The 17,089-nt window shown below is 42.2% G+C and overlaps 1 protein-coding gene across 3 annotated transcripts in view; it reads right to left on the bottom strand.

The window, feature by feature from the left end:
- Window positions 1–17,089, bottom strand: part of ndrg4 (NDRG family member 4) — a 65,508-nt gene that overhangs the window by 17,626 nt on the left and 30,793 nt on the right. For 2 of the 3 annotated variants that reach the window (XM_026172574.1, XM_026172575.1), the window contains exons 3-5: window positions 11,636–11,726; window positions 9,146–9,304; window positions 3,718–3,756 (exon numbers count right to left, since the gene is read on the bottom strand). In XM_026172574.1, the coding sequence (XP_026028359.1) occupies window positions 3,718–3,756; window positions 9,146–9,304; window positions 11,636–11,726 (289 nt within the window). The remainder of the gene's footprint in view (window positions 1–3,717; window positions 3,757–9,145; window positions 9,305–11,635; window positions 11,727–17,089) is intronic. The other variant, XM_026172576.1, reaches the window with a different exon arrangement.

Below are 17,089 nucleotides of genomic sequence, written 5' to 3'. Positions count from 1 at the left end.
CGTTTTGAAATTTCCGTCCCTTTAATACGAGCAGCTTTACTGTGTGACTACAGACGCAGTGTCCACTGTTAGTTTGTGTGCAAAAATAAAAATGGCACATTGTGATTTCACAGCAGCCTACGCACTGTAATTGTTTCTTGGACAAAAAGGAGTAGATGCCCGCTGATATTTTGTTTACTATTAAAACCATAATCTGCATTTGTACATAAATGACAGTAATTTAAATCCCAGTGACTCTTCCCTACAATTCTAAAGTCTGCTTTTGGCACATTTCAGGAATCTCTCATCCGGCAAAGCTTTGTTCGATACTCTGATCAAACCAACTGCACATTTTCACAAATTCAGCAGAGATTTTTTTAGCTCATCGTCCATCTCCAAACACCTTACGATCGTAAAATTAGAACTGTTGATGAAGAGATGGTGTTTATTTATGGCTGTAGATTCCTGGGTTACAGCTGATCACTGGTTATATTAAAATACAGTAGCTCAAACAGCTGCAAAACCTATTTCCCCAGCACGGAGATGCTGAATTCTATAAGGCAAAGCCATATTGATGTGTGTCTGAGCCTTCTATCAAAAGTTACAGGTAACTCTAAGGATTCAGTAATACTAGCTGTACCTCTTAACATGTTCACTCTGAAACTGGAGAAAAGGAGTTCAAATGTTTGCTGCGTATAAACAGAATGAAGCAACATTATTTTATTTCACTTGGATATTAGATGCTTTAAACTGTTTTGGGCATTTGCAGTGGAGGGATAGTGGATATATTGGACAGTGAAAACAGAGCTGCCAGGCAGGAGGAAAAGAGGAAGATAAGACAGATAAGATTGATAAATGTAGTGAGAAGCAGAGGGTTGGTGAGACAGTCCTGTCCCCTAAAGGGAGCAGCACAAAGAACAAGAAGAGGCGCAAGAAGTTCTGAACATCTGTATATTTTGTCTTTTGTGAAACCGTGCACAGTTATCGCTTGAGAAAAAAAGATCTCACTGCGACAGCCTGTTTAAATAAAGCTTTTAAGCTCCTTTTACTCAGGGAATAATTAACTAAGCTTATTTAAAACAACATGTGTATTAGCAGTGTTTCTGCAGTCAGAGCTGTGAATGTGAAAGACTTGGGGTTTTGTAATTAGAGTCAGCCCATCAGCTGCCACTATGTGCCTCCATTACATTAATGAGCGCTGTAATTAAACAATATAATGGAGATCGTTTGCATTATGCAAACAAATCACAAAGGGATGCAAAACTACTACAAAAAAACACAAAAAGAAACCCAACAACAGCACAAAAGCAGCCATAAAATGACTTTAAACAGTTAAAACGTGAACCGACAAGGATCCAAACAGACCACAAAAACACTAAACCACAAAACGAGATGCCAAAGAACTGCAACAAGTTTTTCTGCCCCACATCTACTGCGTGTAGTGGGTCGAGGCCTTTCCTGGCTTGCTCTACTTCGGGGCTTTCCTTTTGATCTTAGATGCTGAATTCTGTCACTCATATTTTTGTTGAAGTCAAACTGTTTTATAACAAACTGTAAAGTCCTTTAAAAATCATTTTCATCTTTAGATCACACACATGTTCATACAGTCCAGTATCAATGCTGATGTTTTAAAAATAATGACGTACTTTGTGTCACCACTAGAAAGCTGTGTGAGAGCTCCTTTATCAGTTGAGCAATCACGATGGATCATGGAGGAAGTAGTAAAAACTTTCCCTACCCTACCCATCGTACACAGACTTTCACAGAAATCGCACATCACGTGGAAAAGAGTGACTTTTATAAGTGAGGCAGAAACCTTTAAAATGCAGCGTTATCATCTGAAGCATCAGGTGGAAGTGTAAAGCAGACGTGTTCTGTGAAACGTCTGACGCTCAGCACACGTTTGATTAAAATAAACCAGCAGAGGTGAAGTGTGAAGCTCCACTCAAGGCTTATTCACCAGATTATGTAACAGTTCATGAAGGTTTATTCAGGTGTTATTAGCTAATTAGCTGGGTCCAGTTAAAAATCATGGCCCAGCAACTCATAGTCAAGTTGATGACAAAGTCGTTTTTGCTGTGAAAAGCCCTCGTTGTGAGTTTGTTTTATTGATTTATTGTTGGCTCTGTTGTAATTCTAGCTTTTGCTTCCCTCCTGTGTTTTAATGTGTATTCTCTGAGTCTCAATGGGACTACATGTATAAATAAAAGTTTAATTAAACGTTCCGGGAATGATAATACTTCAAATGTGATGCAGGTCATAAAATGTGCAAATTTAGATAACAGCAGTTATTCTATATGTTGCAAATAAAAGACATTTGTTTACTTGATGTTTGTGACACTGTGATGCCTCTTTATGGTCAGCTCTGTGTTCTATGTACCAAGTAGCCAAAATGTAACTTATATATTCAAGGCCACATTTTAAGAGCTAAACTACTCAGCTAAACCAAGTCAGCACCAATGACACAAATATTTAAGAGCAAAGGTTGCACAAGGAAGCAGGCTGAGTTGAAGGAGGATAAGATATTCTTTGCTGATCCCCATATGGAAACTCATTTACTGAATTAGGAGCAATTAGCAGCTATCATAAGGTGTCAGGGGACCAACTCGAACCTGCAAGCCTTGGTCCAGGGAGAATTAATCAGTGCCAGTATAAAGAGAACACACACAGAAGGGTCCCACTCTGGCCTGCATTCAAACCTAGTGCTAACTACTGAGCTATTGCACTGGCCATAAGGACAGAGAGGGTGTTGAGACTAGTAGTTAAACATATGCCATTTTATGACCAGTAGTCAATGTAGTAAATTAGGTTAACAGATGTAGGCCATATATTATCCTTTAGTTCTGATGGTGTGCTATGTATGTAGTTTAGTCTCTATTATACTCTTGAATAAAAGAAACATAATCATTTTGTAGTTCATTAGATAAAGTGTGCATTACTCTGTATCCTTGATCAGCTGTGAATGTCTTACACTGTTTTCTTGAAATGTTTTATTGCTGAATCATGTGAAGTAGACTAGGTGTCTGGGCAGAAGAGATAAAACCACATTCCTTAACCCCCTTCCTACTTCACACAGAAAGACAGGGAGGCAAGGTCAAGGAATTAGAAAACATGTGAAGATGCAGCTTTTATGACAAGGAGGGGGGCTGTTACTAGCTATAAAAGTCTGTGAAAGTTGCTACCATTTTGAGACATGCTGTTGACCCTCTGCAAGCATCTCTCCCGTCCGGACGCTGTAATGCTCTGATTGTTGAATTGTATGGAAATAAATGATTGTTGATTGAGCATTTATACACCGAGTATTGTCCTTCCTTCAGCCCAAAGATTAAAAGAATTGGGAGATTTCAACAAGGGTTAGCTTGAAAAGTTTTACAAGCAGCAGTGTGTTTGAGTGTGGATTTACAGTACTTAGCAGGATTAGGAGAAAAAGATCAGTCCAAGCAAGAAGCACACTACATCGCCAGATGTAGCTTCTAAGTAGTTCCAATACTGCTCAATATACATTGGATTTTTTTCAATATTTAGCAATATATTGGTGCCAGTGTCCAGAAGGCACTTCCATACTTCATTGTCATCTCCCTCTTGAAGGGATCATTTGATTCAGGAAGACATCACTGTTTACCCAAGTAAGCTGACACAAAGTAATAACAAAGAAAGATGAAAAGGCCACAAAACACATGATAAAAAAGGTAACGGAGAGAGAAAGTCGAGCTTCCTCTCTCACACATCTACTCATACCTTCCAGTCACCTGGTGGCATCAGCTGTTCACAGCTATCCTGCAGAGAGAGACAAGCAGACATAACAGACAGAGAGAGAGAGAAAGAATTAAAACTGGAAGAAGAAGTAGTCTGAAGTCACACAAAGAAATATTCCTCACACATGCACTGTTGGAACTGAAGAGCAGCACAGACTGTGCACTGTAGGTCCAAACCACAGACACACAACAACACAGTTTCCCAGAGGCGCGTCAGCAGTACAGCACACAAAATGCACTGTACTGTCTGTGACTTTTACAGTCATTATGGTAATTTCTGTGACTCTAAATATACATGTGTTTTTACACAACAGTCCGAATGGATTCAACAGAGGGCAAGACAACCTGAAGCTGCAAATCAGCACAGTGTTTAACTCCTCTCTGCAGTCACCTGTTTCTGCATTCATCTGGTTATTGCTTAATAACTTCTTGATAGATAGAATTATTATATCATTAAAACTGTATGCGGAAATAACTGAATTAATCTTCAAGAACTGTGTAAAATTACAGAACCGGATAAAACCACAGCTTTGATTTCATGGTTATCGTGCTTCTTCTTTATGAATGTACCATTTTGGATGCCCAATTTGATATTTTACATACAACGTAAATGTTGCTTATTGAGAAAGAAAGAGGGAAACAATAAACTGAAGACGCCTGCGTCCACACACACAGGACGGTGCTGCAGAGAGCAGTAAAAATCAGCAGAATCTGAAATGCAGGCTTTCTTTCCAGCACTGACTATTTTTCATTTTGATTCCTGAGCCACAGTATACTTGATGCAATGCAATACTAGATAAACACTGATAAAAAAGTGTTCTTACTTTACATCTAGTTAATAGTTTGCAGTCTATCAAACGTCTGCGTGTGCGGTTAGTGCTGTAATGTGCATTCCCATTCAACAAAGATGATTTATTAAAGCGCATGTGGGAAACTGGGAACAAATCCGCAGTAAGAAAAGAAAAAGTGATGGAGAATGGTGATTTTTAAAAAAAAAAGAAGTAAACAGCCAGATCCCCTTGACAGGAGCCACTTCAGCAGCGTGTGCAGCTGTAACGCTGAGGTAAATGATCGAGGCATAAAAATAACACTTTTGTCGTCTGGCCTCAGCGGTGAAATGAGTCACGTCCTCTGGGCCAGTCTGACACCTTCACTGCCAAAAATAAGAAAAATCAAATCAAATTCAGAGACTGATTGATGACAAGCTGGTTTGAGTCAACGTGACAGCTGTGACAGTCAAAGCGTTCCAGCTCTGCCAGACAAATTATTAATCAGACAGTCGATATTTTTTAATCTTGCACGAGGGGCTCACTTTTTAGGGAACCTGGTCTCGACTGACAGTTGAAAGGATGGGCTCACCTTTTCTAAAGTCTTAAAACAACGCTCACACGTGCACTGAGACACAGTTTGAGATTTCAATCAAGTGACTCTCATCCAGAGTAAAATTTCATTTAAAAAAGTACTTGCTGCTGAAGTTATGGTAACACATGTACAGGTTTAAGTCGACAATACAAAATATTAAGCAGAATATAATATTAATATCCATTAAAAAAATCATCCCAGGATATGATGCTACTTTTTAAAAAAAAACACTTTTGATATTAAAGTGATATTTTTTATATTCCTGATGGTAACAAGTTAAAATGACATTTCAAGCTCAAAAAACGGCGAGTATCATAAAACATACTGTTAATGGTATGTTAATTAACATTATGTTAATGGTAGAAAACTAAAATGCTATTATGATGGTATACGAACTAATAAAATTAAGTAAATATGTCCAAACAGACAATATTTTTTGATATTACAGTGAAACCACTGTTTTAATGGACAACCCAACAACTACTGATCCGGCTCCATAAAAGTAACATAAGAAAATCAATCTTTTTGGTGTTTATTGGGGTCTGGGCCATAGAGGCAGCGACCTAGGCAGAGATTGTGCCACCCTCAGCCCTCAGCATGTGTTAGGTCTGCCCTGGGATCTCCTCCCATTCCCTAAACACCTCACCAAGGAAGCATCCAGGTGGGGTTCTAGTCATGTCTGACCTACCTCCACTGGCAGCGTCCAATCTAGAGACATACATATTAACTGGAAAGCACGCTATATCAGAAAGGGAATAGCTATTTAAATGTACATTTTTAGCCATTTATTAAGGAATTTTTACTTTTTTAAATTTCATAATGATGTCATTAGTATCACACACGTGCACAGTTTTAAATACAGGCAGACACTTGATTTATGTCCCACAGTATCCCACAGTTCATCACGTTTCAGTGCTCAGCTAAACTGATGTTTGTTTTAAGACACAAATAAACACAGTGAGCCCATCGTTTGAGAGCAGATGTATTTATAAAAAGCTTTTTTCTTTTCTGTCATAAATAAATGCATCCTAATGTGTAATAAAATAACACATGATTAGGAGTAACATTTAAAAGGATTTTGTTGCCATTTGTCATGACAACGGTGACTTCACCCATCCTAACCTGTGTTATTTTGGAATGTATCACTTATTCTTGCTCTGCTGCTTTTGGAAAGCTTAAAGCAGAGCAGGAACATCTGGAAATCCGGTAAAAAAAAAAAAAAGTGAGTGCATGCACATGAGGTTAGACACCAATCAGAACATCACACAGATGGTCTTCACACTGCTTCGTTATTAAACATGCACAGTTTGAGTCTTAGGTTGTGAGTTTATATGAGGGATTCTGGAAACATTTCTGAAAGAAAATATGACAACATTAAAAATGGAATCTGCACATATGCATAGTCAAAAGAAAAAGTGCTGGAATAAGGGATGATAGAAGTTTAAGTAATTAGCAATGAATACTGAAAAAAAGGAAAGGAGTGGCACTCAGAGTCAGATCAGGGACACACCTAAAAAGAAAGAAAGATGTCACTAAAAACAGCGGGACCTGAAGTTGCCCAGCAGAACAGAATGAGCTAACTGTGTGGTTGTTAGAGAAGGTGAAGGTGTGAGGGTGACACAGAAACGTAAAGGGCAACTTCGGTCCCCGCAGATTTCATGCATTGTTCTCAGATGGAAAATGTTAGTGATGATAGTACGGTGGTCGGACCAGCAGGTGGCACTCTTCTCTTTCTTATTACTCCCATCCCCAGCAGAGTAGGGGATGTGCTGCATCTCAGTTCAGGGAAAAGGAAGATCACAAACACACTGCTCATGGAAACCAATAGGGATGAACTCTTAGAGATGGTGTAAGGCTTCCTTTACTGCAGGTGATCCCCACAGACTGTGTACTCTGTAAGGCTGCATAGTGACGCTGTTGTGGAGATGTTGTGGTTCTTTGCCGGCATCTCTGACTCGCTGTCAGTAGCTGGTTTAGTGAATGTTTGCCTTCATTTTTAGGGGTTTTCTTTTCTTCCCCGCCAGATATTTTTGTTGAAATGCAGGACTACGTATAATTAATCAGGTAGAGAAAGATCTGAGGAATGATGTGATAAAGTCTGATCTTAGAACGGAGAGGGGAAACAATGTTGTCATTGAGGCAACAAGTATAAAGCAGCATAAATAATACTCTACAAGATAGTAGGCCTAGTCACAGGTTTGTGTGCTGCAAGTGGTTTTATAGATTATATATAAGAGTAAGATATGGGGATTTTATTGTGAAAGTATTTGACGTATAAAGGAAAATATGCACTGCAAACCAAACATGTTTCTTCTGCAGCTGTTAACACATTTAAAATATTTAACATTTAAGAATAAAACATTGAAAAATAAAATTGGAAGTCTAAAAAATTACATTTGATCAGAGTTAAAGGCTAATTTGCAAAGCTGTGGTAGTTTCCAGGTCGGTTGTTTTTTTGACACATTTTTTACTTTTTTCTTGTAATATGATTATATTGATATATGATATAATATTTTTATGTGATATAACAAACTACGTATGGTAACAACGCTTCAGTTTTATTGTTTATTCATTTGGTGAAAGAGAAAAAACTGATGCTCGGTCATTGGACCTAGTTTTTGTTTGTTTATAGAGTTTGACTCTGAATCTGACAAGAAGTTTACAATGCGTCACTACAACTGTCATGCTAGCTACTGTCATGCTAATACTGATACTAAATGCTACATTCTTCTATAGTGACAATGACAATTTGCTGATGACACCCAGTTATATCTCTCTTGCAAACCTGATTCCTCCCTCCCACCTTCTTCCCTTACAGAATGTCTATCCGAGTTAAAATCCTGGTTTAGGTCTAATTTTCTAAAGCTCAATGAGGATAAAACTGAGATCCTCCTTATTGGCACCAAATCCAACCTTTTGAAGGCAAACCATTTCTCACTCACCATCGATAACTCCACAGTTTTCCCTTCTCCTCAGGTTAAGAGCCTTGGTGTCATCCTAGACAGTTCACTTTCCTATAAATCTCACATCAATAATCTCACCTGTTCTGCCTACTTCCATCTATGTAACATTAACAGATTGCTTCCTTCTCTTTCCACCCAGTCTACGTCCATTCTTGTCCATAGTCTTGTTACCTCCCGTATTGACTATTGCAATTCTCTTCTGCATGGTCTCCCCCAAAAATCCCTCCATAAGCTTCAACTGGTTCAGAACTCTGCTGCTCGCATTATCACCAGAACCCCCTCCTACCAGCACATCACCTGTTCTTCAGGAACTTCACTGGCTCCCTGTGAAATTCCAGATAATTTTCAAACTTCTTCTGCTCACCTTCAAGGCCATTCATAACCTCGCTCCTCCTTACCTTTCTGACCTGTTAACCACCACCTGTTCTGCCCGTTCACTTTGTTCTTCTTCTTCTATCCAGCTTGCTGTACCTTCCTTCCGCCTCACCACCATGGGAAGCAGAGCTTTCAGCTGCTCTGCTCCCAGGCTGTGGAACTCTCTGCCCCCAGAAATAAGAAGCACTGGTTCTCTCCCCCAGTTTAAATCCCAACTCAAAACTCATCTGTTCAAATCTGCATATTCACTGTGAATCCACTGTTTGTTCATTTTATCTTGTGCTTTTATTTTATTGTTCTTATTCTGCCATTGTTTTACTAAGTGTTTTATCCTATTGTAAAGTGTCCTTGGGTGACTTGAAAGGCGCTCATAAATAAAATTTATTATTTTTATTATTATTATTATAATTTAACACAATTTATGTTTAAAAAAATATCATAACCATAATTACCGGTGCCAAAAATGGCAAATATCTTTACATAAACCTTTACTTGTGTTGAGATTTTTGAATTTAAAACTAAATATTGTGAACAATTTACTGATCTTATTACTTAAGTGAGATTTTCTACACAGGAACTGTTTTTTACCATAATTGCTCCCGACTTTGTCATCCACCTTAGAATATTAAACATCTACTTTAGTGTCTAGTCTAGTGTGTGTTTGAATCAGTGTACTAGTGATCAGATGTTTCTACTTGTTATGGTAGTTACCGGGAGGACCCCGCTGGTCCGACGGCGGGTCTGGCGGAGCCAGTGCCGTGCGAAGACATGCCAGCGGTGAGTGGAGCGACTGGGGGGAGGGGGGTTGTTAAGAGGCGCGGGGGCGGTGGGGCCCTGGAGCCCCCCTGATGCCTCCTCTCCTTTATCCTGCTGTGTTGTGAAACAAGCATAACAAGGTGGTTACTGGGAAACATCTGGGGAAGACATAGCAGCAACATACAGTCAACATGAAAACATGCTAATCATTCATGGTTTATTTCTAATACGCTTAGAAATGAGCTCCAGGGGTGTCAAACATCAAACATAAGGTTCACAGGCCTGATCTAAATTCATATACGCTGCATGTTTTTGTCCCTCGATGGGTAAAAACTGTAAACCTTAAAGTGAATGTGCGGAAAAAATCCCACAACTCTGACTATCTATGTGTTTTGGACATTTTCAGAAGGATCTTTTACTTCTCTACTAAGACCGAGTTTATTAATATTAATTACTTTAAATCAAATTAGAATGAACCGGCATTTATATTGTGACTTACCAACAAAGCACCACTGGGCTGTAAATCAGGCCAGTGAAAAATAATGAGTTTGACACGCCTGCTCGAAGCCTTTAAATGTCCAAGGAAGGAGATTTCTTGCGTAACTTAATTGCTTTGTTTCTGTTCCAGTGTCATCCCAAAAGGTCAGGCTGAAGATCTGTGGCCTTCCTTTTATTGAGGAACAAGTTGTGGGCAGAGACCTGCTGGAGTAGACTGTCCACATGCAACTCAAAACCAGGACCATGCTGGATTCATATCACAAGGGAAGCTTCAGAGCGGAAAAGTGTGTCTCAGCTTTTAGACATACTAGATGTCATGTTAGAATGAATTATTATTACAGGTTATATGATATAATAAGACATAAGTAACATTTTGTGCGATGTCCTTTTAGCCTTAGTACCCCTAAAATCTAAACTAATTCAAATTTCAAGCACTAGTAAGTTAGTGTACAAAAATCTTTTATTTGTTATGAGGCTTTTAGTGTGAAACAACAGCTGTTGTTGTTTTTTCCTTGGCTTGTGGTTATTCATGTCGCAGCAATATTATATTATGCTGAGAAAAAGAAAGCATAATGCTGCCACCACCGCGCTTCACTATAGGGACGTATTAGTTAGAGAACCTTCTAAGTTTTTTCTACCATTTAAATGCACCACTGTTAGTTTATTTCTAGTTTTAAAAGCTTAGACACATGAAAATCTTACAGTTTCTGTTTCGCTGGATTTTAGGACGTCTCCGCTGTCCCCATATGAACTGAATGCAGCATTAGTCCGACATGCCTTACGACGAGTTTACCAGTGTTTGGTTCCAGAAGGTAATCACTCAGTAACCGCTCTTAAAGGTCACTAACATGCTACTGCAAACACCGGAGCAACAGACTTTGAAAGAGCTGGGGGGGATAAAAGTGTGAGTGTGTCTGGGGTGAAGTGCTCTTCGACTGAACGATAACTTGAGTCGTGCAGACACGTAGCTTGATCAATGGCTCCGTTATTTACAAGCAGAGAGTCATAATGAGCAGGGCTAACAACCTTTAGCTGATCAATGGCAGAATTAGTCGTTCATATTGATGCGTGGCATGTTGTGCTCCTTCAAATAAGCTACTGAGACAAAAAAGACCTACTCTATATACTAGATGTCTTATTTCTGACGCACTGGTAAAGTGAGTCACGCCTAATGTGGTTTTATTTGCCGCCTCTCTGATTCCTCCAGCACAAATAAGAGGCCTGTCTGAAGCACAGGACTTGTCCACATGTATTTATGCTTGTTTTCGTGTTCTTCTGGGTTTGATTGATGTTGTTGCCAATTTGTTTCTATGATGATCACAACAGCTTTGTCACAATTGCCCAATCAGGGTGCGCAATCAATTTTCTTTCTCTGAACTTGCCCTGCTGTATTGGCTCAAGCATCCTTCATCTCTTTTCTTTCTTCTCCATTAACACAAAGTCACTTCACCAGGAAATTGCTCATATCTGGCCTCTTCAAGTAACTTTTTCATTTGGTATTGTCTATACCATTTTTATCATTACTGCAATGAGAGGCATTCAAGCGCCCCTGACTCAGCCACAACTTGTACCTGTTGCTTATTTAATGGATAAGTGGACTGGAATAAGTGGCTCTTATTTAACCACCTACTGCCTATTCGCTGTTTTTCACTCTATGTCCTGCACCGCTCCCTCTCTCTCTCTTACCCTCCTCTTAAATGAGCTTTCATCTTCTCACAGTGCTGCTATCAAAGAGTCATGGTTGGATGGAGTTCATTAATTTCCTCCTCCACTGGTAAACAAGCTCATTGTCTAATTATAAGTCATCACAGCTAATGAGCACAAACATCTCCGTTATAATATGCCAAGAGTTTCTGAGGACGTCGTCCTGCGCACGCTAATCAGCTACAAGACAGGAAGGTTAATGGCAACAAAGAGAACGTACGGTAAATAAACAGGTCGACTAACCATGTCTGAGTCCACTCCTCTCTGCTCCGGCAGCAGGGGCTTCTCCTCCGTGAACTGCTGCTCCTTCATCCCCGCCATCCTGGACAGCAACCTGCAATCACCATGGCAACACGCAGAAAAAGACACATCTAAGGTTACGCTCGCATTTCATCACACAGAGCACGCTGTGGAGCTGACCTTAAAACAACAGTTAAAATAAAACAATCATTCGCATCTCTGTGAGAAGACGGCAGCGGTGACGTCCTTCACCGGATGATTTCAGAAATCTGGGAGGAATCGGATCGCTGATTAAATGTTTCTGCTGACCTGGAATAAACAGAGCTGCTCACAGATGAGGAGCTGATTGGAAACAGAGACGGAATCATGATGCAAAACAGCTTTGCTACAAACCTGCTGCCATCCTTTGAAAAATTTTACAGCAATGAAAAATGTATTTCTATCACTTTTTGGAAACATAGAGACAAAATTTACATATACAGTGGGGGAGAGAATCTAGAGCACAGTAATGACCAGAATTTTAAAAAGCCTGGGAGAAATGTCTAAGAGCAAATCCCCCACAGTGAGTCAGTCGATCCACTGGAGGCATTTATGACATTTGTAGATGCATATTTTTGCCTTCTCTTTTTGTGATATTGGTTGTAACAAAAGGGTAAAACATGGCAGTTTTATCCAAAAATAATTCAAGAGCACAATTAAACAAAAAATGACTCCAAGAATGCATTTCATGTTAAACCTGAGCCCTAAATTTAAAGTGATGCTTTTTCTTAAACATCAATGTACACTTCTGTAAATGCTTGTTGGTAGCTTTTGAAGCATGTTTCATAGACTAGCTTCTGGCTTCGAAAGCACAATATACTAGCAACCAAAATGCTAATGTTAAAGCTTCTTGTTCAAAATCCGTGAGTGATGTTGCTATGATTATGCCCACTTTTTATATAAAAAAAAACATGCTGTATTTAAACGCTACTGTAAACATGTAAATACTAGAAAATGTTGCAGCAGCCAAACACATGCCAACTGCTCTCTAACAAGTTAGTTAGCAGGTATGATAGCGCTCCATGCTCTTGTTCAAATATGGCTAATGCTTGCTCCAAAAACATGGCTGTAGCCAAAATACTAACACTGAGGCTTAAAATGCACACACTATAAAATATGGGCTAAAGCACAGACACTATGTCCATCTTTTACATAGTGTGTGGTTCTGCACAATTCTAGACTCTGTATGTCAGTCCCCGAGGAGTAAACCAAAGTGGAGAGGAATAAAGAGGAAAAGTATGATCATCACTGTAATGATCATACTTTGCAAAGTAACAAAAACGCATTCACAATTGGAGTGGACATAGATGCTTACTGACCGCGATTCCTCTTTTAAAAGTGGAGCTTGGGAGTACACACGCTGCAAGAAAAACAGGGCTACGTGAAGGTCTGATCAAGCAGGCTTATTGTGCTTTACAACACGGCCACAGCACGTAGTTACACACAAGGAAGCCAACAGACACTGACACATGAACACACCCTGCGAGTGGGCTCAGCCAGCATCAGAAGATTAACAGTGCTAGATGTTGACATCAGTCCACCAACAGTGAAACACAGAGGAGCATGCCCACGCTCAAAGGGCTCAGGGCTAATTTAGCTGATACTGCAGGCCTCAGCACTGGAAGGCTTTGTTGCATTTATTTTACATTAAATAGCACTATCAAGACAAACTGAGGAGATGCAATGCCCTTCACTGGTAACCATCAGCCCAAATCAGCTGCATGCACGGCTGACAGAATTGTGTTACAGTTTGATTTCAAAAAGTACTTCACTCTATACACTTTAAGGACTTTCTCTGCCTCACATTTATGGCCAGTTTCATCACCAATTAGGCTAACATGCACATCTTTGGACTGCAGTAGAAAGCCAGAGCACCCGGAGGAAGCCCACGCAGGCAAAGAGCAAAAAAGGAAAGGCCCCAGCCAGGATTTGATCACTGTAATTACATTGCCACTGTGTTGCTGTCTGTAAATGCTAACCACTTTCAGGCTTTGGTGAAGCATGTATGGATTCTGTAGGTGACCATACAAAGCTGCAGGTATGGTCACCAGCTAACTGCCTTGTCAAACCAACTCCTAATATTTTCAGTAATAGATGTGCAGCAGGTGTTATTTGACATTTTCCTTTTCAAATTTTCTCAAATTTCAGTTACATGAATCGATTAAATATCAAAGCAATAGATACTGAAAATATAACATAAAACCAAAACTATATGAAATATCCAAAATGTTTAATGAGATTTGGATAAATCCCCTTCAGCACCACCCTGACCGTGACATCATCATCTCTGCGTCTGATCCCTTCTGTCTCATTTTTCGTTCTCTCCAGCCTCTTTTGTCCTCTACTGCAGCCTCTCTCCTCTCTCTGGCAGTCATGCAGCATAATCTCTGCGTTTTATCCAACACCCTTAAAGAGACAAAGCCCAGATGCCACTTACACTTGCTCCTGGACGCTGATGAAGTGTGTGTTTGTGTGGGTGTGTGTGACCTTACAATGTCAGAACTACTACTTAACATGGAAAGAATCTTCCACCCTAGGAAACAAAACACATCATCGCAGCAGCGTTTTTTAAGCAAAGCTTCACCAGTCAAAACAAATATATGACTTGCTCTGTCTGTGCTAGTGGCAGTGACAGAAGGTGACTTTCTGAGCACAGAGTAGACTGCAGCCTTTGTGTCTGGTGCTCAACTAAATTCTCCAGAGCTGAATGCCTACGTCAGTTTACTGAGTCTGTCACTTAGTGCTGGGCATGTGTTTCATGGCACAGAATATATAGAAAGTCACTGGGACCTAAAAACTTCATTTATAGAATCACAAGTTAATTTATTTTTAATGTTTTAAAAACAAGAATTAAGAATGTATGTTGTGGTTTTGGATGTCTAACACAGTATTTTGTGTGCTGAACTTCTAAGTCCTGCTGATTGCTGGTTTATATTTTTGGTATTCCTTCTTTCAGTTTACCCTTCCTCCCTTCTGTCACCCTTCCATTGTAAAAGTCTCAATCAGTGATTTCCCCAGTTTACTTATTTCCTGTTTTATTTTGGTAAGCCCTTTCTTGTATGTTTGGTATTTAGTTTTACCTTCCCTGTCTAGTTTTCCTGATTAGTTACAGCTGTGTTCCCTGGTGTTTCTGTGTGGAGAGAGCGCTGCTACGCACCTAGCGCTAGCATTGGAAGGAGATGCACTGCAGGTACTCCTTGACCTAGCCCCGGCAGAGCAGCATGAGCTCCAGGCCCTCACCATGGCATCAAGAGGCGATTTGGGCAGCGGCACTCCACTGATCAGAGCAGGGAGCATCTGACCATCCGGCCGGGGGAGAGCCTGGGCACCTTTGCAGTGGATGTTTTGCTGTATGCTTGTCGTGGCTACCCGGATTTCCCAGCAGCAGCCCGTGAGGAGCTTAGCCTGCATGCTTTTCTGCGAGGACTCTTTCCAGAGTGACTGCGCCAACACGGACGCCTGGCCATGCCTCGAACTTGGGCGTCCCATCGACAGACCGACCGTTGCTACCGGTGTGATGAGCCTGGCCATGTGGCACGCGACTGCCTGGCGCCCGCCCCGAAGACCAGAACTATGCGGCCTCAGGGAAACAAGAGGGGGAGCGGTGTAGCGAGGGGACCACCGCTCCAGCTTCCTGCCCCCCTCCAAGAACAATGCACGGTGGTGGGCCGAGTCGGGCATATCAAGGGACTCTACCTGAGCTGCTGTGTTGAGGACCAGCCCTGCCGGGCTCCGGTGGATACGGGGTCTACTATTTCCCTAATATGACCTGGGGTGCTCCCTGGGACGTCCGGGCCACTTGTGATGGGTTGGTCACCCACCGACACCCAGCTGATGACGGTGACAGGGGATAGGACTGACATGCGGGGGAAGAAACCATTGCGGATCCGAGTGAAGGATCTGGAGCTGGTGCATGACTTCTGGCTTGCTGACATCCAAGACCAGTGCATCATCAGCCTTGATCTACTGACCCGCTGGGGGGCCTGTGTTGACACCGTAAAGCTGGCTATCACTCTTGGTACAGAGACTCTGGCCCTCCAGTGCGGCCAAAAGCAGGGAACGGAGGGGACCACAGACAGACAAGCCGGGCTTCAGGCAGCTGCCACTCAACAGACTTCGGATGCCGGTGGCTCTGGACCATCTCTACTCGCCTCAGCCCCAGCCTCTAGGCCAGACAAACCTCCCTCGACCGAGACAACCCAAGCTGTTGATGACCTGTGGCAGCGCAGCAGCGTAGGTCTCACCGTTGACCAGTGCCAGCGGTTGAGGTGCCTCCTGGACGAGAATGTGGACATCATCGCCGCTAGTGACAAAGACTGCAGGCAGACGCGGCTGGTTCAGCACACCATCGACACCGGCTCTGCTCAACCCATCCGTCTGCGCCCACACCGGCTGCCCCTCTCGAAACGACAGGAGAACCGGGCCCAGGAGGCACTGGGCATGGCTACTGCTCAGGCCACAGCCAGCCGAGGGGGATGGCTCCCGTTGACCACGCAGCAGCTGAAGCTGGAGCAGGAGGCTGACGCAACGTTGGTTCAGGTGAGGGCCTGGCTGGAGGCGGCACAATGCCCAGGTTGGACGGGGGTGTCGGGACAGGGGCTCGAAGTGAAGGTCTACCACTGCCAGTACAACAATGTGGAGACCCACGACGGCCTCCTAGAAAAGAGCCTGCGACACCAGGTGCCAAGGGGGAGTTTTCATGCCTGGCGACAAGGTTTGGGTGTGCTGCCCGGTTCGCAAGAGAGGAGTGCCCCCCAGGCTGTGCAGTCACTGGCAAGGACCGGCAGAGGTCGTGGAGCGGCTAACAGAACTGGTTTACCGTATCTGCATACCAGGCCCGGGGCGCATGGTAATGTTGCACCAGGACAGACACCGTACCGACCGCCCGCTCCAGCAGCCGCCGGGGCAGGGGATGTTGGTGGCACCCCATGTTCTGATGGGGTCCCCTGCTATTCGAGATCGCCTTTGTGTTGGGTAATGGGGTTGTCGGGGACGACTGACCCCTTAGGTGTGGGCTATGTAGTGGGTCAGGGGTGTTTGGCGTTTGACAGCTACGTTCTGTTGTTCCAGGCGGCAGCATTATGTTGCTATGATTACAGGTGACGCTCTCTCTCTGCGACTGTGTGTTTCTGGGTGGAGAGAGAGCGCCTTTTTGTTGTTGTTGTGTTTTCTGTTGAATGCTAAATAACGGCTGTGCTCCCTGGCTAACTTGCGGGAAGCAAGACCAAATGACACCTCTGTCTCCTCCTTGTCTGAGCTCGCCGCAATATGTTGATTCATGGTTTTCTTCTGTTTTTGTTGTACCGCCTGCTATAAAAAGACAGGCCAGGAAAATCTCCTCCATGTTTTTCGGTGTTTTTTGGTCCATTACTTTAACACTGTGATGCTTACGCCTTTGATAAAGTCTCACAATTGTCA

The sequence above is a fragment of the Astatotilapia calliptera genome, chromosome 7 (assembly GCF_900246225.1).
Source record: "Astatotilapia calliptera chromosome 7, fAstCal1.2, whole genome shotgun sequence".
Classification (NCBI taxonomy): Eukaryota; Metazoa; Chordata; class Actinopteri; order Cichliformes; family Cichlidae; genus Astatotilapia; species Astatotilapia calliptera.
Note: the sequence above shows the minus strand (reverse complement) of the source record. Positions and strands in the feature narration are given on the sequence as shown.